General features: G+C 36.3%; 1 protein-coding gene across 3 annotated transcripts in view; it reads left to right on the top strand.

Annotated features, from left to right (window-relative positions):
• WDR7 (WD repeat domain 7) overlaps positions 1–25891 on the top strand; it is a 357763-nt gene that overhangs the window by 136371 nt on the left and 195501 nt on the right. For all 3 annotated transcript variants that reach the window (XM_039230510.1, XM_039230509.1, XM_039230511.1), the window contains one exon: positions 18190–18303. In XM_039230510.1, the coding sequence (XP_039086441.1) occupies positions 18190–18303 (114 nt within the window). The remainder of the gene's footprint in view (positions 1–18189; positions 18304–25891) is intronic.

Raw genomic sequence — 25891 nt, 5'->3', positions numbered from 1 at the left:
ACTTTCATGTAAGTGTCTTTTGTAATCATTTCAAAGTAACAATGGCTATCTCTGGCTCACTTTTATGTGGGTAGTTTGATTAAGCCCTTATCTATGATATAAGGTTCAAATGTTTTTCTGTTATTTTTCTTTTTACTTTGCGTATGTGTTTCTTTTTTTTTCTTCTCATAAGCCAGTTTATTAACCCTTTATCTTATTTAACGTTTATTCAGTTTTGAGAGTCAGAGAGAAATACAGAATGGGAGTGGGAGAGGGCCAGAGAGAAAGGGAGACACAAAATCCAAAGCAGGCTCTAGGCTCTGAGCTGTCAGCACAGAGCTCTATGTGGGTCTCGAACCCACGAATCCTGAGATTGTGACCTGAGATGACGCCAGATGATTAACCGGCTGAGCCACCCAGGTGCCCCTTGTCTTTGTTAATTATATAGCCTGATACTATTATAAAATTTACTTACTGATTATATAAGTTTTTCCAGTGATTCTTTGGGGTTTTACAAATATACATAATCATATTATTTGGAAATAGAGACAACCTCACCTTTTCTTTTTCAATTACTACGCCTCTGACAGTTTCCTTCTATATAATTGATGTAGCTAATACTGCCAACACACTGTTAAATAGGAACCGTGAATATAACAAAAACTTTATCATGAAATAATTATGAATGTATTATGAAAGTAAAATTTTTAGTTTGAAATGAAAACTGTGCCATTTGGTTAAATCATTGAATATATCTATAACCAGAATCATACAAATTATAAGCTATGTTATATATCAGTGTACTTTATATGTAGATATAATCTGACATCCATAGTTGTCCAAGTTGGTAGGATTCATAAGACACCTATATACATAGTACCACTGAAAGGTGATTCCCTACTCGGGGACTTTACTGGGAGAGTATCTGTCTAATTCCGTCTCCACTCGAAAATTCATTGCCCCACCGTCTAACCCATGCACCTCCACTCAGGTGCTCTCATGACTTTGGGGAAATAAGGATAGTTATTTTTATTTAAAAATGGAGTACCTGAGGCAGGCACCTGGGTGGCTCATTCAGATAACCGACTCCTGATTTCGGCTCAGGTCGTGTTCTCACGGTTCATTGACTCTGCGTTACAGTGTGGAGCTTGCTTGGGATGCTCTCGCTCTCTCTCTCTCTCCCCCCCTTCCTCCCCTCTCTCTGTCCCTCCCCTGCTCACGCACTGTATCTCAAAATAAATAAACAAACTTAAAAAATGGAGTACCTGGAACCACAGATATGTACCTACTGATTCTTTTTTTTTTTTAATGTTTTATTTATTTCTAGGAGAGAGAGAGACAGCGTGAGCAGGGGAGGGTCAGAGAGAGAGGGAGTCACAGACTGAAACAGCCTCCAGGCTCTGAGCTGGCAGTCAGCACAGAGCCCGACGCGGGGCTCGAACCCACGAACCGTGAGATCATGACCTAAGTGAAAGTCGGCTTGACTTAGTCATGACCGACTAAGCCACCCAGGCGTCCCATGTACCTACTGATTCTATATGTTTGCTCAAAACTACTGATTTTAAACTCTTCGTTTTTGGAAAGCTCAACAGAAGCTCAGCTGGTATAGAGAGATTTCTACATTGATAATATGGTGGGATTTTACTTGAAGTATGCTAATCTTTCTAAAATTTGAATCTCTACTAAATTGCCTTATAGTAGTTCACTACTAGAAATTTGGTATGGTTATCTCATTTGTCTCTGTCATCAAGTTTGCAGGGGGACAGCTCTGTCTCAGTAGCTATGTTGAATAATACAAAAGAAGACAAAATTGAATACCTACTAAATCCATGCAATATGATAGGCGTTTTTCCATTATCATAAAATTTTTTAGATTAAAATGTGCTAATGAGTAATCTAGAAGGAAATGCATGGGATGGAAGGAAACTAAAAGATAAAAAATGAAGATCACCTCCAAATTTTCTATTATAGTTTCTGAAGTAGTTTGAAGTGTTTTGTATTATATTATTTTTAATTATAGGAAGAGGAAAGAAATCAAACTGCAGCTGTACCCCAGAATATTGAAGACTCTTTTCCTTTCCTTAAACCTTAATAGGAGAATCTTATATGGAGAACAAATTGTTCTCTAGTAGTTTTATTGGAGATAAATGGAAAATTTAGAGATTCATTTTCTGATTGGTGATTAATTAGTCCCACACTGCTTTAAAAACATAATTGCCATAAAAGAGATATAAACAGGTTATACAGGGAAAGAAAGGGAAGAAGGAATTCTGATTGAAGACTAAATTCATTAAAATGTTCTGATTTCAAAAAAAAAATTTTTTTTTACCAGGTTGGTGATCATCCATTAGAGTAGTAGACTTCCCCATTTCCAAAGAAACAATCCCATCTTGTGGATTCATGAGAGTACACTTTTATTTATTTGTCTAAAATCTGCCAGCTAAACTATAAAGCAACATGAAGTCTTTGACCAAAGTGCATTGTACATATTCTCAGAATGGCATTGTTCGAGATGCTGGGGTTTTTTGTTTTGTTGTTGTTGTTTTGTTTTGTTTTGTTTTTAAGAAAGATCCCATTTAGTCTCCATCTCCATTTGGATGTTTATGGGCACTTCAAACCTATCACCTTTACCTATAAATTCTTTTTTCTGTTTTTCCTCTACCACTTTTTGACACTGCCACCACTTTTATTAGATATGTGTCCTAGGGAAATAAATTCACACTAATTTTGGAAATGTTTCTAGAATCTATTACAAGATGATTGATGGATCAAAGATGATAAAATTTGATCCATAAGTGAAAAACATTTGAAAAGAATGTGTATGCCCACCTGATAGATAACATGTGGCTGCATACCTATTTACTCTGAACATATTTTTTAAGATGTGCTGTGAAACCCTCCAAGGGAAATTAAATGGTGGGGGGAGGGGGGCAGAGTGGTTGCAAAATCAGATAACCTGCATTCTCCTGACACCAAGTGGATTGGAATCATTCCTTTAACCTGTCTGGCGCATAGCTCTTTATTGTTGGCATTCTGTGTAAAAGTAGTTGATCTACTTTTGCTAATTTTCTCAAGTTTCTCTAGTGATTGTTTGTTTTCAGTGATTGTGTACTACTTTTCCTGGTGCTTCCCCACCCCCAGCCACCTCCCACCACCAGGCTAAGGGTGAAAATTTTGAACTCCAATCTAACAGTGACTGCCTAACTTAAAAATGTGGCTACAAATTTGTTTTTATGTGTGGGATTAGGTTAAAAAAATGAAAGTTTTTATTCCCTGCACATTGTAGTTTCTCTGCAATCTAAGTATTCATCTGACTCCCTTTTCATTATTTTTATAACTTGTTTGCAAGTTAATTCTTTAAAAGGTCTGCCAGAGGCAATGATTGGTGCTCCCTTAGTTAATTCAACTTTCCATCCTCCTGTAAATCACTGGTTAGATATGAATAGTCTTTAAAATGAATTGTGAGATTTAATCAGTATAATGTAGTGGAATAATGATGTGCTTCTCTAGATGCGTAATGCTCATTACAGTGTATGAATGCTTATATCTTCAGCAGTTTGATGCCATTTTGTCATGTCTCCAGGCTCAAGTAAGTACAATACTTCATGTACCTGCTTACTTCATTTTCTTTGAGGATTACCATTTTACTTCTTTCTTTGTATTCCATGTATGAATATATATTTACATCTTGCAACATAATTTGTGTTTCTTTATGATAATGAAGCTGTATAATTTTCATAAAAAGAAATATGTGTAGTATGTACTGCATTGAGATCTTCTTGGGGCCAAGGTCCATGACCTTATTTTTGGTCCACAAATGACCCAGAGGTAAGCGCTTGGCAGGTACCTGACTCAGGAGTAGACCTTTTATAGTACCAGTTTGTTGCTCAGATCATTCCAGCATTGGCCGTAGGGAGCTCCCTTAAGTTGTCTTCAGTGCCATCTTGGTAGGATTCCATTTTTTTTTTTCTTTGACACTTCCTTATTTTTTGTCTTAGAACATGCTCCTTACTCATCTTGTATTTTTCCTGCCCCAGTTCTAGAATCAGCTATTTTTCTGAGGGTGTCCTGTTTCCCCTTAACGGAGGTATTAGAAACTAAGGTCTGGATGCTGATGATCTTGTTACTGCTTCTAGGTGCTCTAACAGGACAGAACTGGAAAATCTGCATGTGCATACTAATACATGTATACCTTTATACCTGTAATTATTTCTGTATCTGTCTGTGTATTAAAATAGATAGGAATTCACACTGATATCTCCCATTTTAATTCAGAAACACAGGTTTCAATCCGGTCTTCCCACTTTGCTTATGGGTAATTTTTTCTCTGAATGTGAGAAACTGGACTCTCATTATTTACAGTAGACTTACTGGTTTTTTGGACCCTGGTAGATCCAAAAAGTAACTTAGAATTGCTAACCTGTACCTCTGTGAAAAACTAGCTTACCAGCTGGAACACAATATTTATGTACAGTTTGTTTGATATTTAGTTAGCCTTGCAGTGAGCAGTGTTTAGGCCTGTTGTCCAGCTAAGTAACCCTTTTTCCTCTATGCCCTTTAGTGAGGTTATGTCATACATTTATAAAATAGTTATATTCATTCTGCAATTCATTCTGGGTTCTCTGGCATTCTGGTTAATCCATTATTATTAATTTTTTTTCATCTTTTAGTCAATGAAGTTCATCAACCATCACAGTACCATACAGAACATTCCTGACACCTTGGAGATTACCCTTTTGTAGCCCCTGTGTAATCAGTCCCATCCCTCACCCCCACCCACCTGTCCTTGGCAACCACTGATCTGTTTTCCATCCTTATAGTTTTGCCTTCTCCAAAATTCTGCATAAATGGAATCATATGGCATGTAGCCTTTTGGGTTTATTTTCTTTCACTTAGCAAAATATATTTAAGATTCATCCATATTGTTGCATGGAACAATAGTTCATTCCTTTTTATGGCTAAATAGTGTTCCATTATATGGCTGCACCAAAGTTTATCCATTAGCCTGCTTCAGGACATCTGGATTGTTTCCAGATTTTGGTGATTGTGAATAAGCTGCAACGCTATTCATGTTTACGGTTTTATATTATCGTAAGTTTTTAATTCACTTGGATAGATATCTAGGATTGGAATTGCTAGTTCATATGGTAAATGTGAGTATAATTATTTTTTTAAAAAACCCTGTCATACGGGTTTTCAAAGTATCTGGAACATTTTACATTCCTACTAGCAATGAGTGGTGGTAGGTATTTTCTATTGTTCTGTATCCTTACCAGCATTTGATGTTTTAGCTGTTTTTTTGTTAGGTATTTTATGTGTGTAGTGGTATCTTACTGCGATTTTAATTTGCATTTCCTTAATAACTAATGATGTTGAACAAGTTTTCACATGATTATTTCCCATCTTTATACCCTCTTTGGTGAAACGTCTGATTATGTCTTTTGCTTAGCGTATTTCTTATTAGGTTGCATATATTCTTATCATTGGGTCTTCAGAGTTCATTATATATACTGGATACAAGTCCTTTGACAGATGTCTAATTTTCAAATATGTTGTTTTAGTCTGTTATTTGTCATTTATAGAACAGAAGTTTTTGATAATGTCCAGTTTATCAGTTTCTTTCATGACTCATGTTTGTAGTATTGAACCTGAAAATTCATTGGCAAACCAAAGGTCATGTAGATTTTCTCTTAGAAGTGTTATAGCTTTGCATTTTATCTTATGATGTAGTCTTTTCCTTCATTTCTCTCTGTAAGTAGCATTCTTGCTTGCTTCATCCTTTTTAACATGTATCTCATAGGTTATTGACTTACTATCTGTACTTACTACATCTTAAGTGTTTCCCTATAGTCTTACAAGCTACTTACTTACTTACTATCTAGGCTTACCATTTTTTAAATGGATTTCATCCATATGGATGTTTTTCTTATCTGTAGAAGAACTTAATATTCTCAAATAATGAAGTCCGAGTACATCACAGTGCTTAAGTTATTTAAAGTATTGGAATATCACACATGCCTTATAGTGTGATCTTATAGCATACTGTTGCCAATTAAGTGTGTCATCCACTAAGATATTAAAACAAGATTCCTATGTCTTTATTTTCAAATCCATTAATCATTGTGTGTTAAGACATTAAGAGGTCAAAAGCTTTCCTATTCCTGGGTGTATACAGATATTTAAAAATAACATAACTGATAGTAACAAGTAATCATAAGATAAATTGATTCTTTGAAATGTAAATATTCTAAGTGTTTTTGCCTTCAAATGGCTTATATATAAACAGATGTCATAAATGTATGGAAATGTAGCGCTAAACGCCAGAGAATTGAGGCTTAATCAAGTTAAAAAAAAAAAAAAAGGAAAAGACCCAAATAAATGAGTTCATCATATAGAGAAAAGGATGAATATTGAAAATTAAATAAAATAAGCCAAAATTAGTAATAACAAAAGCAATGGTAATAATATTATTAAGGACCTTACTATATCCTAGGTGCTGTGCTAACCTTAACCACTTATCTCTATCATTGAATTTAATAGGTAGCCCATCATAGTCTTTTATCTTGTATTCATTGGCTTGTAAACAAGGGTATGAATTATCTTGGCTAGATGTCCAGAAGTTACTGCTTTTCATTGGTTACCTCTCTGAGTCTGTCTGCTAGTGTAGATCAAACTCTCTGCCTCCATAATTGTTTTCAAACAGCTGCTTCTGGCTCTATACAAACTGAATTCCTGGACTACTCTGATGATAAGAAGTATAAGTTATAGGGTTATCCTTGCTTATCCTAAAACCTCAAGTATTAAAGTTATGTTTATTGTCATTACATAGCTACCAACCCTCTCAGTCTTGTGATTATATTTACCACCTGTTGACCTGGTCTTTCCACATGCCATGATGAAGCTTTAAAGAATAAAAACAGGGGCGCTGGGGTGGCTCAGTCAGTGTACGCATCCAGCTCTTGATTTCGGATTAGGTCATGATCTCACAGTTCTTGAGACTGATCCCTGCATTGGGCTCTGCACTGAGTGGAGCCTGCTTAAGCTTCTCTCTCTTTCCCTGTGCCCCTCTCCCCTGCACATACATGCTCTCTAAATGAATGAATAAATAAATTAATATTTTTAAAAAAAAAGAATAAAAACATACTCCTTTCCTGCTTCATATTTTCCCTTAGTACCCTGTTTCTCTATTTTTGAGAGAGAGAGTGCAAGCATGGGAGGGGCAGAGAGAGAGGGAGACACAGAATCCAGAGCCGGCTCTGTGAGCACAAAGCCCAGTGTGGGGCTCAAACCCACTAATCATGAGATTGTGACCTGAGCAGAAGTTGGATACTCAACCAACTGAGTCATCCAAGTGCCCCTCTTAGGACCCTGTTTCTAACTGCCTCTAGGGCTTTGACTTTAAATGCCCTTTTAGCCTCATTTTTGCCTCTCCTCATACTTCTTACACTTCTGCTGCCCAGTCCTGTAGATCCATCAGGATCCTTTAACATGTCCTATCTTCCTGGAATGTTCTTCACTTACTGTCATTCCATGATAATTTCTCATACATACTTCAAGACCCAACTCAAGTATTTCCTTCCCATGAGGTTGTTTTTGACATGTATTCTCTTCCTCACCAAACAGACTTAATTGATTTTTCTTCAGATGGACACTATTTTCACTATGCACTTATAAATCTTTATTTTCTAAATGGCTATAAGTTTCTCTAGTGTAAAGTCCTTCATTTCCCCCCACTTCATTTTTATTCCCTTTGCCCAGCATAACCATCATTCAGAAAAAGTAGATGAATGAATCTTCCTTGCTTGCTTGCCCTCTATGTTCAGAGCCCCTTCTCCTTCCATATATTTTATGTGAAAACAACCTTGATTTTCTCCACATTTGTACTGTATTTTCAGAAAATCCAAATCAATGCTTTGCAGTGCCTTTTTTTTAAATGGCAGTCTTTCTTCAAATGAAAACTTTCATAAAATGTGTGGGTGTGTACGCACACATATACCCACGTATAAAAAGATCAAGAGTGGGGAGGTTGGAGGTCTAACTTCTGGCCTTTCTAGGGAACTCATGGGGTTCCAAGTAGTACAGTTTTAAAATTATCGACCTTATTGCTCCCTCAGCTTTTGAGTTCTTCCAAATCATTCTTCACATTGCTTAAAAAGAGATCTTTTTGGGGGCGCTTGGGTGGCTCAGTTGGTTAAGCATCCGACTTTGGCTCAGGTCATGTTCTCATATTCGTGGGTTCGAGCCCCATGTCGGGCTCTGTGCTGACAGCTATCTCAGAGCCTGGAGCCTGCTTCAGATTCTGTGTCTCCCTCTCTCTCTGACCCTCCCCTGCTCACGCTGCCCCCCCCCCTCTCAGAAGTAAGTAAAACATTAAAAAAATTAAAAAAGAGATCTTTATAAAATACAAATAAAATTTATTTCTCATGCTTAAATTTTTTTAATGAGTCCCCATGACCTCACCTTACATGTGAGCTTCTTAGGAGCTAAGACTACGTCTCTTTCCCCTTTGTGTCTGTAGTACCTGCTGTGGGTTTGGTACCCATTCACCTAGGTGCCCCATGAATATTAAAGATGGTGAAGGAACTTTGCATAGTTACCTATCTTCGTCATTCCAGTGGCTTCGCTTTGCTCATATTGGCAGTGTCCACTTCTTTCATTCAGATCTTTTCCATCATTCAGAGCCAGGCAAATCTTCCTGATTTTAAAGCTATCCTTAGGGGCGCCTACGTGGCTCAGTTGGTTGGGCATCTGACTACAGCTCAGGTCATGATCTCATGGTTCATGAGTTCGAGTCCCACATCAGGCTGTGTGCTGACAGCTCAGAGCCTGGTGCCTGCTTCAGATTCTCTGTCTCCCTCTCTCTCTCTGCACCTCCCCCACTTGCACACACTCTCTCTCTCAGAAATAAACATCAAAAAATCTTTAAAAATCATCTCAGAAATTGGATGAGTATATATATAAAAAAAAATAAATAAAGCTATCCTTAGTGTCAGCAGTATTCACCAGTTTCCCATTTTTTGATTTCTTAAGTAGTGTGTCATTATTAGAAAGAACAACATATTTACTGTACTATATTTAGTGCATTGTGTTTTTATACCAGAGATGATGTAACCTCTGCCTGGGTGATTAATCCTAGCCAAAAAGTGAAAATTCATAGAAGGTTTCAAAGGTAGTTTCTTCTCCACAAGAATATACTTTGCTCAGTTCTGAGATATATATACTTCTGCTTATTATTTAGGTTTCTAAATCATTCAAGGTTGTAATATTAAGTTTATACTCTAGTACAGTTGTATGTCAAGATAGATTTGCCTTTGTTTCTCAACACGTTGTAGGTTGAACAATAAATCTTTGTTTTATTGTGTCTTCTGAAACCAAAATTGGTGTTGAGTCAGCTCATAGCCTGCAAATCAAACAGAAGTCTTTGAAAAAGTACACACAATGAATTAAAAGTATTAGCTGTGATTTTTACCATGGATCATTTTCAAGTCCTTGTTCAGAACGAGGAACAGTAAAGCTTTATGCTCTTATATTAACATTCTTTTGGTACGCTTCCTGTGTTCTCTGTTCCTTGTGTGTATTTCAGTGTTTCTTTTGTTGCTTTCAGAATTGTTTTTAATTACATTTTATGTGAGAACGGTTTCTAAAAAAAAATCAAAATGCTGGTAAGAAAAATATATTTCACCTCCTTAAAGACAACCATCAAAACTCATGTTACCAAATTATTATTATATTCTTATTCAGGCTTGAAGACATTTGGCTTCTTTTTAACTACATTTTTCATCTTTCTAATTACTTTGTGGCCCTTAATAAACTAACTTATTTTTGATAAATCGAAACGATCTCTATTTAGAATAAGGGGTAAATATTTTCAACACTTCTTGCAGGAAGACTTTTCTCTGAGACACCTGTACTGTTATATTTTATATTTTTGATGGTATTGTGGAAAGTGGATACTGTGTCTTTAATGGAAAGCAAAAGGTTATCTTTCTCTGGCCTTTGTGTGTATGTGCTGATGTGGATGTAGGCAGCCAGACAGGCAATGTGTGCAGAGAGACTAGGGAACCGGCTGTGGATCGATAGAAGTGGTGTGAAGTGAATTAATGCGAGGCAGGCCGTCTGTCTGTCATAAGGATTGTGGGGAATGTGGGGCAGTGTGGTCAGTCACTGCAGAGATCTGCTTCCAATAAATTCAAGCCTTCTGCCTGAAAATAAACTCTAGGTACACACGTACTCCCTTCCTTATTGTTAAATTTTACGTTATTCAAAGTAAATGTTCCCAGCAAATTATTGCCTCTAGTATACTTTAATTGGACCACTGGAATGCCACAGTTGTGAGAAACTGATGAAATAAAAATACTTGCTATTCTTTTAGATCCATTTTTCAGTCTCTGTGGAAATCTATATTACTGTGGGAATGAGAAATATAATTTGTGTTAATATTTATAAGCATTGTGGTATATATTTTTCTGAATCCTAAATGTATTGTTTATCACTTTCATCCATCTAATCTTCAATAAAATAATAAAATTATAATGAACTCAAATGGTTTTATATTCCAATATGGATTAAGTGCTGTATTTTAAATGTTACTCTATTAAAATTTAGTATTTAATCTTTGATTATTAAGTTAATCACATGACACGGAGATCTTGTGAGTTCATATTTTTTACCCCTATTCAGATAGTATTGGCCAGTAGGACAAAAGAGTTCATAAAGGTGATTTTAAGCTTTTGAAAGATAAATTTTAAAATAATGTACCTGATTTTGCTGATGTGGAGAGGCAAGTGCAGTTTTATTCCATTGATTTTGAAAACTATATCCCATATTTACATTTAAAAAATTGTCTTTCTTAACAGTTTTAAAATATTGCATACAAATAGGCATGTGTGTGTGTTCGTGCATAATCTCACAATGAGTATCTCAGTGTTTAGCATCCAGATGCCGGGGAGAACCCGGGATAATCTTCCTGCTCCCTGTTCTCGCTGCTGCCAGCCTCAGCCCACCCCGCCCCCTTTCGCTACATGTCCAAACTTACTCAGACCTGTTTTCTGTTCCATCCCATTTTTACCTTGTTTTCCTCCTGATTCACAGTACAGAACCAATTTAGAGACAGTATTGTCTGGCATAATATACATTCTTTTTTTTATTTTATAAAATCTGGATTTGGGAACTAACTGGCTTTTTAAGTATCTTGTGTCTTTCTATTTTTCGGATCTCCTTTTTAATACTATCTCTATACCTCATAACCGTCTCTTTATTGTACCTTTTTATTGTATGTCTTTCCCCAACACTTGCTACCTACTCCTATTTTCTTAGTATATTTAAATAACATAATTTGTATCATGGGATTGAAAGTATTCAGTTCTATTCAAGATATGTTTTTTGATTTTTGAGTTTATTATGAGAGAGAGGATGTGAGCAGGGGAGGGGCAGAGAGAGAGAGAGGGAGAGAAAGAATCCCAAGCAGGCTCTATGCCGTCAGCACAGAACTCAATGCAGGGTTTGATCCCAACTGTGGGATCATGACCTGAGCCAAAATCAAGAGTTGGTTGGTTGGTTGGGGCACCTGGGTGGCTCAGTCGGTTAAGCATCTAACTTCCACTCAGGTCATGATTTCACAGTTCATGAGTTTAAGCCCTGCATCGGGCTCTGTGCTGACAGCTCAGAGCCTGGAGCCTGCTTTGGATCTGTGTCTCCCTCTCTCTGCCCCTCCCCTGCTCACATTCTCTCTCTCTCTCTCTCTCTCTCTCTCTCTCTCAAAAATACACATTAAAAAAAGAGTAGATTGTTTAACCTACTGAGCCATCTAGGTGCCCCTATTCAAGATGTGTTTATGAAATGTTCATTATTGCCAAATATTTTGGGGATACTCAGAAAGTAACTAAGTCTTAGATTTTATGGTGCTGTTTGATAGACAAGTTCACTTACATCAAGTGTATAAGAAAATAGCAAAGTACCACGATATAATTAATGGACAACCTTTGTAAACTTTATTATTAACATGCAAGAGAGGCACCTGGGTGGCTCAGTTGGTTAAGCATCTGACTCTTGATTTCTGCTCAGGTCATGGTCCCAGGGTTTATGGGATCGAGTGCTGCATTGCGCTCTGCACTAACAGCCCAGAGCCTGCTTGGGATTCTGTCCCTCTCACTCTTCCTCTCTGCCTCCCCCTGTGTGTGCTCTCTCTCTCTCTTTCTCAAAATGAATAAACTTAAAAAATAAGCCAGAAACTGAGGCTTCCATATAAATATTTTCTTTTTTAATTTATTTTCAGAGAGTGTGCTTGTGTGTGTGCAAGCGGGGGAAGGGCAGAGAGAGAGACTCTCAAGCAGGGTCCATGCTGTCAGTGAAGAGCTTGAAGCATGACTCAGACTCATGAACTGTGAGATTATGACCAGAGCCAAAATGAAGATGAGACACTTAACCAACTGAGCTACCCAGGTGCCCCCATATATGTATTTTCTAAGTGGACTTTTCTTCATATTCCCCAGGAATATTTCATCATCTTATTGAGAGTGGAGAGTGATTACGTGGCTTTTATGCTTCAAAATGTTTAGTTTTTAATACCAGGAATAAAGGAAAACAATTTTCTCTAGTCTTTCTGTTTCATGGAAAACAGCATTGTACTCTGGCATAATCCTCAGTTCTCTTTAGTGACAGTGATGTAATATCATCATTGTATCTGTTTCTTTTTTTACGTTACATTTATTGAGGTATGATTTATATATAATAAAACTCACCCTTTTCTGGGATGGGATTTTTACTCTTCTTTGGGTTTTAAGCAAATGTGAGGATAGTCCTGTCCCCACTTCCACAAACAACATACAGATTATTTTCGTTCCTCTAAAATATTTCCTAATACCACTTTACAATTAGCCTCTTGTCTCCAGAAGCCCCTAGTGTGATTTCGATCCTATAGTTTGGCCTTTTACAGAATATCTGCTGTAATGTTGGCCTACTCACATAAGATGGTAATATAACATGTAATTCAATACTGTGGAGATAAGAAATAGCCAAGACGTGGCTGGGAATTGTTTTAATGTTATCCCTTCTTTCGCAGGTAATGATTACCATGCTCAGAGGGATTAAATAGTAGTTTTGCTTGTCTTGTGCCATACTGTATGGTCCAAAAGTTTAAAAGAGAAAGGTTCTATCATTACCTCAAAGTCAGCTGGTAAAATTAGTTTTTAATGATCTGTAACATTTGGATTTGAGAGTTGATGGTACGAATGTGGTCTTTCCCATTCTCAATATCTCTTCTTCTGAGATCTCCCAACAAAAGTTGGGAATCTCAGCATTTGTTGCCAACCCAATGTCTAGTTTGACTGAAGTTAGGATAGTTAATTTATCTTTAAAAAGTGAAGTGTATGTGTAATTTTGAAGTAACATAACCAGTATCTTTTTATCGATTGGTACCAAAATAACCCAGATATTTTGAATGTGAGGACCAACAGAATGAGTTACATAAATGGTCAAAATCAATGATACGATTCTTTTTTTTTTTAATGAAAAATGAAACATCACTACTTTCGTAAACAAAACATTCAGGGCACATTTTGTTTTCTTATAAATGTTTTATGTGGCTCTTTTCTCATCTTTTTTCTTCAGCTACTTGGTAGAAAAGGTATCAGGAGAGTATGAAGAAGTAGCATGGATGCTGGTGGTTCATCCAAAATGTTAGAAGGCAAACTTTTTAAAAAGAGTTTTATTGAGTATAATTCTCATGCCATTAAATTCATCCTTGAAAGTTTACATTTCCAAGGTTTTTAGTGTATTCATAGTTGTGCAACCCTCACCACGATCAATTTCTGAACATTTTCATCACCCCATAAAGACACTGTGTACCCAGAGTATCATTCCCCGTGTCCCCCAGGTCTCCACGCCCTAAGCAACCACAGCCGTACTCCATGTGCATAGATTTGCTTATTTGGGATTCGTGTAAATGGAATCATACTACATGTGGCGTGTTGTGACTTGTTTTCTTTACTGAATACTTCATTTTTCTGTATTGCTGATTAATCTTCCATTGTGTGACTGTATCAATTTATTATGGGATAAATAGTGATATACTCAGACATTCAGTTGGTGGACAACTCAGATTGTTTGCACTCTTTGGCTTTTATGAATCATGCTGCTGTGAACATTTGTGTACACGTCTGTGTGGACATAGGTTTCCATTCCCTGGGAGTACAGTTGCTGGGTTTATGTGATAAACTCTGCTTAACCTTTTGAGGAACTGCCAGATTGTTTGCTGTAGAGCTTGCAGGGTCTTATAGAGGGGCGCCTGGCTGCCTCAGTCCATAGTGCGTGCGAGTCTTGATCTCAGGGTTGGGAGTTTGAGCCCATTGGGTACAGAAACTGCTTAAAAAAATCTTTAAAAATTAAAAAATAATAAATAGTTTCTTATGTAGATTAAGCACTAGTCCCTTGTTGGGTTTGTGATTTGTGAATCTTTCATCCCAGTCTATAGTTTGTTTTTTCATCCTCTTAATGGGGTCTTTTGCAGAGCAAAAGTGTGTAATTTTGTTGAAGTCCACTTCACTATTTTTTCTTCTATGGATAGTGCTTGAGGTGTCATATGTAGCCTTTGATCTCAAAGGTTTTCTTTTTGTCCTAAAAGTTTATAATTTTATGTTCTGCATGTAAGTCCATGATCCATCTTGAGTTAAGAAAATTTTTTTAATGTTTATTTACTTTTGAGAGAGAGAGAGACAGACAGCATGAGTAGGGGAGAGGCAGAGAGAGAAGGAGACACAGAATCTGAAGCAGGCTCCAGGCCCTGAGCTGTCAACACAGAGCCTGATGCAAACTCCTGAACCACAAGATCATGACCTGAGCTGAAGTGAGACGCTTAAATGACTGAGTTACCTAGGTGCCCCTTGAGTTACTTTTTATATATGGTGTGAGCCTAAGGTCGAGGTTCATATTTGCTTATGGACATCCACTTGTCGTAGCCCACCTGTTGAGGAGATTATCTCTCCCCATTGAATTGCTTTTGCACCTCTGTCAAAAATCAGTTGTACATATTTCTGTGCATCTTTTTCTTGGTTCTCTATTTTGTTCCATTAACTGAAAACCACATAGCTTTAATAAACTTACATAAGTCTGGAAATGGAATAGACTGTTTTTTTTTCTACCTTTTCCTTTCCCCCACCCCCAAACTTCTACCTATTCTAATTCTTTTGTCTTTCCATTTGATTTTTGAATAATTTTGTCTGTATCTACAAAAAGTTGTGCTAAGGTTTTCATACAAATTGTATTAAGCCTATATATCAATTTATGGAGAATTAACATCTTTACTGTGTTGAATCTTCCAGTACATGATGATGTTATCTTTCCATTTCATTTATTTAGATCTTTGATTTTTTCATCAGTATTTTGTAGCTTTCAGCCTACAATTCTGTTGTGTATGTTTCTTTTAGATTTACATCTGAGTATTTCAGCTTTTTGAACCATTGTTAGTAGCATTTTAAAATTTAGTTTCATTGCTAGCATATAAAAATACAGTTGATAATTTTTTTTTCTTGTATTCTGCAGCCTTGCTGAACTCACCTATTCAGTTTTTTCTAGATTCCTTTGGATTTTCTGTGTAGACAATCATTATATCTTTAAATAGGGACAGTTTACCTCATCCATTCCAAATGTATCCATGTTCTTTTTTTGCTTTATTACACTGGCTAGAACTTGTAATGCTGTGTTATGTAAGAGTGGGGAGTGTGGATATCTTTGCCTTATTCCTGATCACAGGAGGAAAGCATTTAGTCTTTCACCATTAAGTACAATATTAACTATAGATTTCTAGCAGATGCTCTTTATTAAATGAAGCAGTTCCCCTCTATTCTTATTTTTCTGAGAGTTTTCTTTTTTTTTTTAATCCTGGATTGATGTTGAATTTTGTCAAATGACAGCTATGATCATATGCTTTTTTTCTTCTTTAGCCTGTTACTATTTGGGGCTACATTGATTGGTGTTTGAATATAGAACCAGACTTGCATCCTGGAACTGAAACTCCATTGGTCATGGTGTATAATTCCTTGTTTATGTTGTTGAATTCTATTTCCTTATATTTTGCTTAGGACTTTAGAGACTATAAGCGATACTGATCTATAGTTTTCCTTTTTCTTTTTTTTACATTTTCTTTTTTTTTTTTCTATCAAGCGAGAAAGGATTTTATAACTTTGTTTTGGAAAGCATTAGTCAAAGAACCAATTTCAGCATAGCTACTTCTTGGTCTTTCAGGCTTGGTTAGTCTGAGATCTACATGTTTGGTCTTTAAGCTCTGTCTCGAGATATTGAATGTCCACTATTGTTACTGGGCACAACATAAGAACTTCATGGAGGGCTTGACAGTATTGATACTCAGTATTGTGTAATTCCATGATTTTTCATGGTTATGTTGTGATATTCTGTGTACATACCTCCTACCTGACCTGGGGAACTCAGTCCCTGGAAGAACTTAATGGAGAAAGGATATTGGGGTTTGAAATCAGAAGACCTATGTGTCACTACTGGTCCTGGAATTTAGTAGCTGTATTATGGTGAGCAATTACTTAACCTCTCTGATTAAATGAGATAAATTTAAATGGATTTATAAACTCGTTACTACAAATAGTAGCTGTATTTTTATTGAATCCTTTAATTTTAATAGGAAAAGAAAATACTTAAAAAAGAATGTTACTATCTAAACTGTTCCTTAATATCTTTTCCCTATTTCTCTGATCATTTTCAAAATTATCAACTATTAAGAAACGAGACAGAGTTTTCAGAGATTTGTATTTTGATTTAATATGACATCTTTGATTTTGTGTTTAAGCAATAAATCTTTAGAAATGTGGCAATTACCTTATTTCCTCCCCTCTGTGGTTATTTTACTGAAAGCTATTTTTTAACTAGGTAATTAACTTCATAGTCTATTTTTGGTAATCTTCCTCTTTTACTTTAAAAATTTATCTTGAAAACCCAACAACAAAATGATACTGCAGAGGGATGACTTTGTCATTTGGCATTCACCAAGGACCATTGATTAACACTTTATTTTTTTGTCAGAGCAAGTCTGAGCAAAGTGCTTGTACTAACATGGTATGTCCTCTTCCCCCAGTTGAAGCTATTAGGTCTTGGAGCTGTGTCCTGGTAGATCTGGTTCTGGATCATTGAGGTGGTTAAAGACTAAGATTTTCCTCTGTTGATGGTTTCCTCTCTTGATAAACCTGAGGCAGCAAGACTCAATTTCACATAGAAATGTTTAAGTTTATATACCTTGGGGGAAAGAAAGAAGCCCTCGAATATTTATAGCTTTGATTTTTAAAATATTTTGATGGATAGAATGTATGTAGTTATTGAAGTATGTATTTAAAAGGTTGATTAGAAGGTTCAATTCTTTTTAAAAAAAGTTCAATTCCTAAAGTAATTTCCAATGGTAAAACTTTTATATTTCATTATTTAGTGATACCCATTGATAACCATGATGAAAAATACTGAACCACCCTACTAGCTATTCCCAAATTAGAAATAATGTAGTATATGCAAATTGGCAACAAAATATATCTTCAAAAGTAGGAAAATAGTGTATAAGGAAAAGACATTTGTATCAACTGGCAAGTTTCTCAGATGGTTTACAATGGAAGCCTCTGGCCCCCTATCTAGTTTGTGTGTCTGCCTCTCTTAGGTATTTTCAGCATGCTCATTATCAGACCCCCTGTCTAATTCTTCCACAGACAGCGATAGTATCCGCTTTGAAGCAGGGCATTTCAGGTGTCTCACGTAGACCCCACATGCTCGTTGGCATTCCGCCTTCTAGCCCCCAAATTATAAGCAAAACAACATTAAAAAGAAGTAAACTTTTAAAGCAGTTCTTCACTTTTTAGGGCTCCCCCCCCTTTGCAGCCTAAGTATGTCTATATCACCTAAAATAACTAGCAAAAATGTTGAAAGGAATCACATAGAAATGTAATTTATTGAGGCATCCTTTTTCTGTTTTTCTCAGCGCTTAGCTGAGTCAGTGTAATTTGTACCCATGGACATATATACATGCACAGAAAGAGCACACATGAAGATTTTGTTCATTTGTGACCCTTCCTAATTGTGGTGAATATCTTGTATGTGTTTATGTTTTTTTTAATCTATTATATTTGTATCCAGTAAGTAAAATAAAAAGCTTTAAGAGTTTTGGTTTCTTAGTTTTACTAACCCTTGTGATTCCATTTGTTGTAGCCGGAGTGTCTGCAGAAGCCATGCAGACTGTCAGCACTGCTCCTGATGCCTTGGGGCCGGAAGCCAAAGTCCAGGAGGAAGAGCACGACCTTGCAGATGATGACATCACAACCGGTGAGCAGGCACATCTTTCACATGATCTGGATGAGCTTTATCCAATATTGGAACACGATTTTAGATTATCTGTAATGGGATTAAATATGTTGATGGAAAAGTTGGAAACTTGTATCTATGGAGTGTTTAGTTTTATGAGACTCTTTAGTGTCCCTTTTGATCTTGAAGTGGAAAGAAGCAGAAGTGTTTATTTGCTGTCGGTTTGCTCATTGTTGCTGGGACAATGAACCTGCTAGCTGTGCATTTGATTTCCTGGAGACCTTCTAATTCAGAGTCTAGGATCATTACTAAAGCCTTGAAACGTGTAGAGCAATACACCTATTATGTTATGAAAGCTTTTGTAATTGTAGGGTAAACTGAAGAATACTGAAGTTGTAACAGCAATATAGGGTTTATAAGGAAACTTAATAGATATCCTTGTACCTATATTAGAGAAGGAGATACTGCTTTTTAAAGTTATTTGCATCATTTAGATATTGAACAACCTTATCTATGTTATTTATTATATAAATAAAGGAATAAAGTAAAATTTAGGAAAACCATATACCACATATGGTTCCATATTTTATGTTTTATGTTCATATATATTCAGCCTATCTTTTATAGACTTAAATCGGTTTCAGTTACTGGATCTCCAGGTGTATTCAGCTCAATTTCCTTAATCTACAGAGGATTAAAACAACCTACTATAAATATTTTTATTGGTATTAATGATAAAATTTTGATAAACTTTTGATTTTTGTACAGATGGTTATTATGTAAAATCTGACCATATAAATCCATAATTCTAGTGAAGCAACAGATAGTAACTTAATAGTAATCAATAATTTGAGGAGCATGGTGAGCCTGGGTGGCTCAGTCGGTTAAGCGTCCGACCTCATCCCAGGTCATGATCTAGCAGTTTGTGAGTTCGAGCCCCATGTTGGACTCTGTGCTGACAGCTCAGAGCCTAGAGCCTGCTTCTGATTCTGTGTCTTCCTCTGGCTCTCTGCACCTCCCCCACTCACTCTCTGTTTCCCTCTGTCTCTCAAAAATGAATAAACATTAAAAAAAAAAAGTAATAATTTAAAAAGAAGCATGCCCAGATACCATCAGTAAAAATTTCAGCAAAAACTAAAGAAAGTTTAAAAAAAAAATGGAGGGAGGATTTTTTCTTTTAAAGCTCTGTGTGGCAAGTTCTTTACTGTTACTACCTGAATGCGTTTATCATTTTTTCACTGGAAAGAAGTTGAGGGAGCCTAATGATCGCCCTTGAAAATTTACAAAGCATGTATAAAAAACTTGGAGGCTTGTGCTACTGCTGCAAGTAAGTAGTTGACTAAATTGAGGGGCATCTGGTTTTCAGTAAAAATGGCAGTAGCTATTATCTGTTACTTTTTAATCCTTTTATATGTCAGTTCATTGATTTAAAAAATTTCAGCTTAAATATAAATGATCTCAGAAATTCCCAACTTTTCTGAAAGCTATTTAGCATTGCACAATTATGGATTTTGTTTCAGTAGTGACTAGAGGAAATGATTGCATTTGCAGGGTTTTTTTTAAACATGTCTTTTAAATTTATTTATTTATTTTGAGAGAGAGAGAGAGAGAGAGAAAGAGAATGAATGAGAATGTTCAGGTTGGGGAGGGGCAGAGAGAGAGAATCCCAAGCAGACTGCACACTGAGTGTGGAGCCCATTGCAGGGCTTGAACTCACAAACCCTGATATCATGACCTGAGCCGAAGTCAGATGCTTAACAAACTGAGCCACCCAGGTGCCCCCAGATATTTTTTTAATTACTTTTGTTGGGAGCCATTCTGAGCCCACTAGTCGAGAAAATTCCTTGTGAGGTTAAGGCAAGTTTGCAAGGCTCTTATCATCAGATGACAACCAATATCCACCCCCCAGTCAATTATTTCTGCTTGAGCACCGACCCCCAAGGCACCTTGTTGATTGGTTTCGGGAGTGACATGTCCCCTTATTCTGGCCCTAGTGATGATTGCACCTTGTGAAGGAACTTATTGTGCGAACTTCTTCTTTTGATTATGGGAACAGACATCGTGTCTCCAGCAGGTCTTGTTTTCCTCGATAGTTTCCCTTGAGCTATAAACAGGCTAATGACTCTGACTCATTCAAGATTGACCTTTACGTGTACAATTCTGTTTCTACCATTGCATTACTCCAAGAGGTTCATACAGCTCAACATGTAAATCAACTAACCAAAAATATTTCTCATGCCCTAGCTATTCAAGAAATCATAGACAAAAAACTAGACAAAAGGTAAATGCACTCAAAGAGGCTATTCTACGTATTGAAAATGAGCTAAACTCTTTAAAGGTACTGTTGGCTCCCCAGTGCCATAAGGAATATAACTGGACAATTAAGTCTTGCCCAGAGACAAAGAACCTAACTTAGAGAGAAGGAACAGATAAGGGCAGAACATAAGTAGTTACTACATATACCTTTGCTAACTGGTGATGTATAGCAGTCCCTTCCCTAAGTCCTACATTCCACAAACATCTTCCCTTACACTGGCAGCTGTGATGAGGATGGATAAGAGTATCTACAACTTAACCTATGACTTAATCTTAGTGTTATTAAAGTCTGTATGTTAGACACCCTGTTATTTTCTTAGTTACTCAACCTCACTATATAATTGGGGCAGTTCTGCAAGAATACTTCTGTAAAACCTGTTTCTGTACACTTTCCAAAGCATCATATCACAGAGAACTATCCATTGTAAAAATTCCATTTTCTGATGCCATGTTATCGTTTAACCTATAAATAAAGACACCAAAACCGACAGGACAGAGATGCCTGCCAGGTGATCAGAAAGAATCTCAGGGCTCTCTCACTGTCTCTCGCCAACACCGTCCATCCTTCAGGGACCCCTGGGCCAGCTGGCACTGGACTCCAGCAAGCTCTTTATTCAGTTATCATTGCTTTTTAAAGTGGTATAGATACGTTTTAATTCTCTGTTTATTTTAAAGGCCCTCTAGTCTACAAAAAGTGGTGGTTTAATGCATAGAAGAAAAGAAGTTGCCTTTGTAATAGTAGAATAACTTAATTTGCATTTTGGGAAAAAAAAAGCTTCATTTTTGAGCACTCAAGTAAGCATTATTAAATTAGTACATTGAAATTTGGAATTATGCACCACCATAGTCATGAAACAGCAAACAGCACATGACTATTCTTTTATGTTGTTAAAAATATCAAGAAGCTTAAAAATGAAAATCCAGCTTGGAGATTCAATTAATGCTATGTAAACTGTATTTTAATCTTTAAGAATTTGAGTTAAACATACGTGATGGGTATCTTTTGTCATTTGATTTATTCATATCATGCCATGGGTACTAGAGGCAAGAATGTTCAAAGAATGTAAATAACTGAAAAAGCTTCCTTCATGTGTTGTCACAGCAACTAGCATGCTGCAGCCTGTAGACCGTTTAGGTTACCTGTGAATTGTGTGACTTGATTAAGATGTGGTATAGATTTTTGCGAGGGTTTAGAAGAAAACCATATTTCTTTGTATTGACTAGAATCCTATATAAATTACATTATGAAAAGTATGGTAGCTGCATTGAGAGAAACCTGTTTCAGGCACAAGAATCTTATTTTGGGACGAGCACCATGGCAGAGCCAGGTACTAATAAAGGGAAATCTGGCCAGGTTTGCCATTGACTTTGAAAAATCTGGGAATTTTTTTTTTTTTTTTTTTTTTTGGTTACTTAAATTGAATCGCTCTATTGTATCTTTTCACAAATAAATAGAAAGTACATCAAGACAGACATACTTGCCCATACTTTGAATGAATTCTTGTTTGGGAGCTCTAGTTAGGCTAATATGCATTGTAATGTTAGCTTTATATTTGTAGCAACCTGGGACCTAAGTCTTCTATTAGCTTAATTAAACAATGACCAATTAAATAGGAAGTATAGTTTAGTGCTTTGCTATAGACAGAAGAATTATTTTTGTAATTTTTCTCTTGGGTGAGAACGAGTGAGGTATGAATGCAATCTTAGGACACGGATCTGAGCCTCGCAGTCTGTTAGTGCTCGCCTTATGAAAGTGAAGAAGAATGGATAAAGCTTTATAAGCGTTAGCGATGATCAATTGGAACTAATTAAATTTATTTGAAATGAAGTGTCTTAACTGGAAGAGAACAGCTGGAAAAACTGGGAAGAAAAAATTGAGTCTTGATTGAGACAATTTAAACCTTCACCCTGTCATTTAAAAAATATGCAGCAGCTTCTTTCTATATCTTTCTTTTTAAAGCTAATATCTATTGATCGGTTCTCCAGTGTAATGTCAGTGTGCCTTGGTCACCACACCCATTCGGTTTTTCTTAGAATTCTGTCTTAAGGCTCATCAGATTCTTTCCTATAACCAAATGCTTTCATTTACACATCAAAGCTGTATAAGCCATTTTCACAGATTAATACTGTTTTCACGTAGAAAAAACATTAAAACCTACTTCATGTAATTTTTTTATATTACAATACAGCATGCATGGGAAAATGTACCTTCTTTTTCACTGGAATTACTTTAGGCTTTGCCATACTCTGTATATTAAAATCTGTTTTAACAATAATAATGACATTTTCTTTACAGTAAAAAGAATGGCATTGATTGTTTCTAGTTTATAATTTCAGTGCCACACTAGTTTTAGTGGATACTTGGTGTGTTTGCTTTTATTTGTACAGTATACTTTTATTTTTAGTTATTATAATCGAAATGTTTATTTAGATATATAGTCAATATCTGTAAATAAGGTATGCCTTGTTTTCCTTACAACATTAAATAGGTCCTATTTAATAGAGTAAATATCACTAAAAACTGACTTACATAGAAAAATTTACGTAAGTTACAATCTTTTTTTAGGGCAGTTAATTATTTTTATCTAGTTTTTATCCTGATAAAGGATGGCATTCTGAGTGAGGATAAAGCTATATGTCCCCTAAATGTTGCATTTTAAAACCTCCTATCCCTACTTGCAGTTAAAAAGAATTTTGGAAAGATTCCATTCACAAACCTGCATAGATCCCTTTAAGAAAATTACTAAATTCTTGTGGGGGCCATACTGCCGTGTCCTTCCCCTTGTTCAATTCAGCATGAACACACTGACCACGTAACAGTGGTGAAGGGTCAGAAGTCACTGACATTGTCAGAAAGAAAGCACATGATAGTAGATCAGCAGGACAGTTGAAAGATTCAGCTGCTTACACTAAAAGCAGCAATGAAATGTGGATTCCGATAGGTGTGTTGACTATATTTGTTGTATTTCTCGTAAAGTTTAAAGTTAATTTGTAAAAAGAGAGAGAGAGAGAAATGCAATGGATAAAAGAAAGATTAGAGAAGACTCTGAGAAATTGAAAGTAACATCCATTCACAAATGATCTATGTACCCAGTCCTTTATACTTGACTCTCATATTTCTTTTAAGTGGATATTGATACTTTTGCAGATACCCTGATGAGGAAACAGGCTCAGAGAGGTCACGTTTCAAGGGTCCCAGGCTTCAAGTGATAGATCTGGGACTTAAAATAAGTCCTGCCTGACTCCAAAGCTTATGTGTGGTCTTAAATACGGCTCCACCCTGCCTAATATTCTTAAACTCCTTGAACGTTGGCATCTTTTTCTTTTCAAATGTGAGATGTCACAATTCACCTTTACTGCTTTTGATATCAGACATAAGCCTGATAATTGCTGGATAATTTATTATTTAAAATACAAACTTGTTATTCTAACTTTAGACTAAGAGATTATCTCCTTTAGAAAAAAAAATCCTCACAGGGGCGCCTGGGTGGCTCAGTTGGTTAAGCATCTGACTTCAGCTCAGATCATGATCTTCTGTGGGTTCAGGCGCCGCATTGGGCTCTGTGCTGACAGCTCAGAGCCTGGAGCCTGCTTCAGTTTCTGTGTCTCCCTCTCTCTGTCTGCCTTGCCCCTGCTTGTGCTCTGTCTCTCTCTCAAAAATAAACAAACATTAAAATCATCACATATTCTTTAAATGTTCTTTTTAAGTTTGTTCTTTATTTAGTATTACTATGATAAAAGACTGTAAATGTAAGTAGTATTTATTACTAAACATTTAATTGCATACATGTAAAATGAAATGTTTACTATTCTGCCTCGCTTTTTGAAGTCATCAAAAAGTGTGGATTTCTGGGTGAAATACATCACTCCAAATAATTTACATTTGTATACTTTTAATCAGGCAGGAGAAAATGTGAATTAAAATTTTGTTCAGCATTTAACACTTGGCTTTAGTTCTATGTTGATAGGGTATGAAGTAGAGTGTTATAAATATAGTATTTGAGAGTTTCTGATAGGAATATTAAAATACAGCCCAAATTATAGCTTTTAGTCATTCATTTTCTTTTCTCATCCCTTCCTCTGGTTGATTGATTTTCTTGTTTCTTTGTTTTTAACTACCACTTACATTAAGTTAATAACTTTCAGATCTGTATCTCCAACATAGGCTTTTCTTCGGGACATCAGATTAATATGCCTTCCTGCCTGAATGTCCTGTACATACCTACACTATGTTAATTCCTAAGTATATGAAGACCTTATTATACTCTATTCATTTTGTAGTAGCTAACATTCTAGAGTCAAACCCTAGAGCAGGGATAACAATTGAGAATAAATGACTTAAAGTTCACACGGATCTAGTACTGTTTTTTTAGACTGTGAATTATAAGTTGAAGAATGAGAAAGGGAAAAGGGACAGTATAAAAGTCATATTCTAGTTTACTAATTATAAGGCTTCTGGCTCTATGTTTAGAAGGTATAGATACTAGGGGCGCCTGGGTGGCTCAGTCAGTTGGGTATCTGATCTCAGCTCAGGTTATGATCTCGCATTTCGTGGGTTTGAGCCCCGCATCCGGCTTTGTGCTGACAGTTCAGAGCCTGGACCCTGCTTCACATTCTGTGTCTCTCTCTTACCCTGCCCTTCCCCTACTCGTGCTCAAGTGCTCTCTCTCTCTCAAGAATAAAGAAAACATTAAAAAAATGAAAAAAGAGAAGGTATAGATACTATACATGGTATCACAACACTATTTCCAGTAGTATTTCTTACATACCAGCAGTTTACTTATGTATATTTACCATGTCTTTCCTATCCTTCTATATTATGTGTGTATCTCCTTAACCTACCCCCTTCTTAATGGGTGTTTAATGACTCAAAAGCATTTGTAACACATTAGTGAGGGAATATAGGCTCATTTCTAGATAAACTATCTCCTGATATTTTGAAAATGAGACTTGGAACAGATCTAAGAACATAATTATCTCTGTCGAATCAGTGACTTGATTCCCGTTTAAAAGTTTATCTTTTTCTCTTGGAAAACAGCCTGTCTTCAAAATTAGGAAAAGGATGTGCCTCATTGGATTTACATGAGAAAAGATATGAAAAAATTCCTGGGAAAATGTGTTTTGTAACTTCAGTCTTAATGAGAGGGTGGAAGATGGGATGCGCTGTAGTGGGGTGCGCCATCAGAGCAGCAGATCCTGAAAGCTCTGGAGAGCGCTGTCCGTGGTCCTCACGCACCCAGACTGGAGATGTGCTTGTGCATCATGGCGCCAGTTGCTGGTCACCATTTCGGTT

Source organism: Hyaena hyaena, unplaced genomic scaffold (genome assembly GCF_003009895.1).
Source record: "Hyaena hyaena isolate Hyena2069 unplaced genomic scaffold, ASM300989v1 scaffold_47, whole genome shotgun sequence".
NCBI lineage: Eukaryota > Metazoa > Chordata > Mammalia > Carnivora > Hyaenidae > Hyaena > Hyaena hyaena.
The sequence above is the reverse complement of the archived record's forward strand: the minus strand, read 5'-3'. Positions and strand labels throughout refer to the sequence as shown.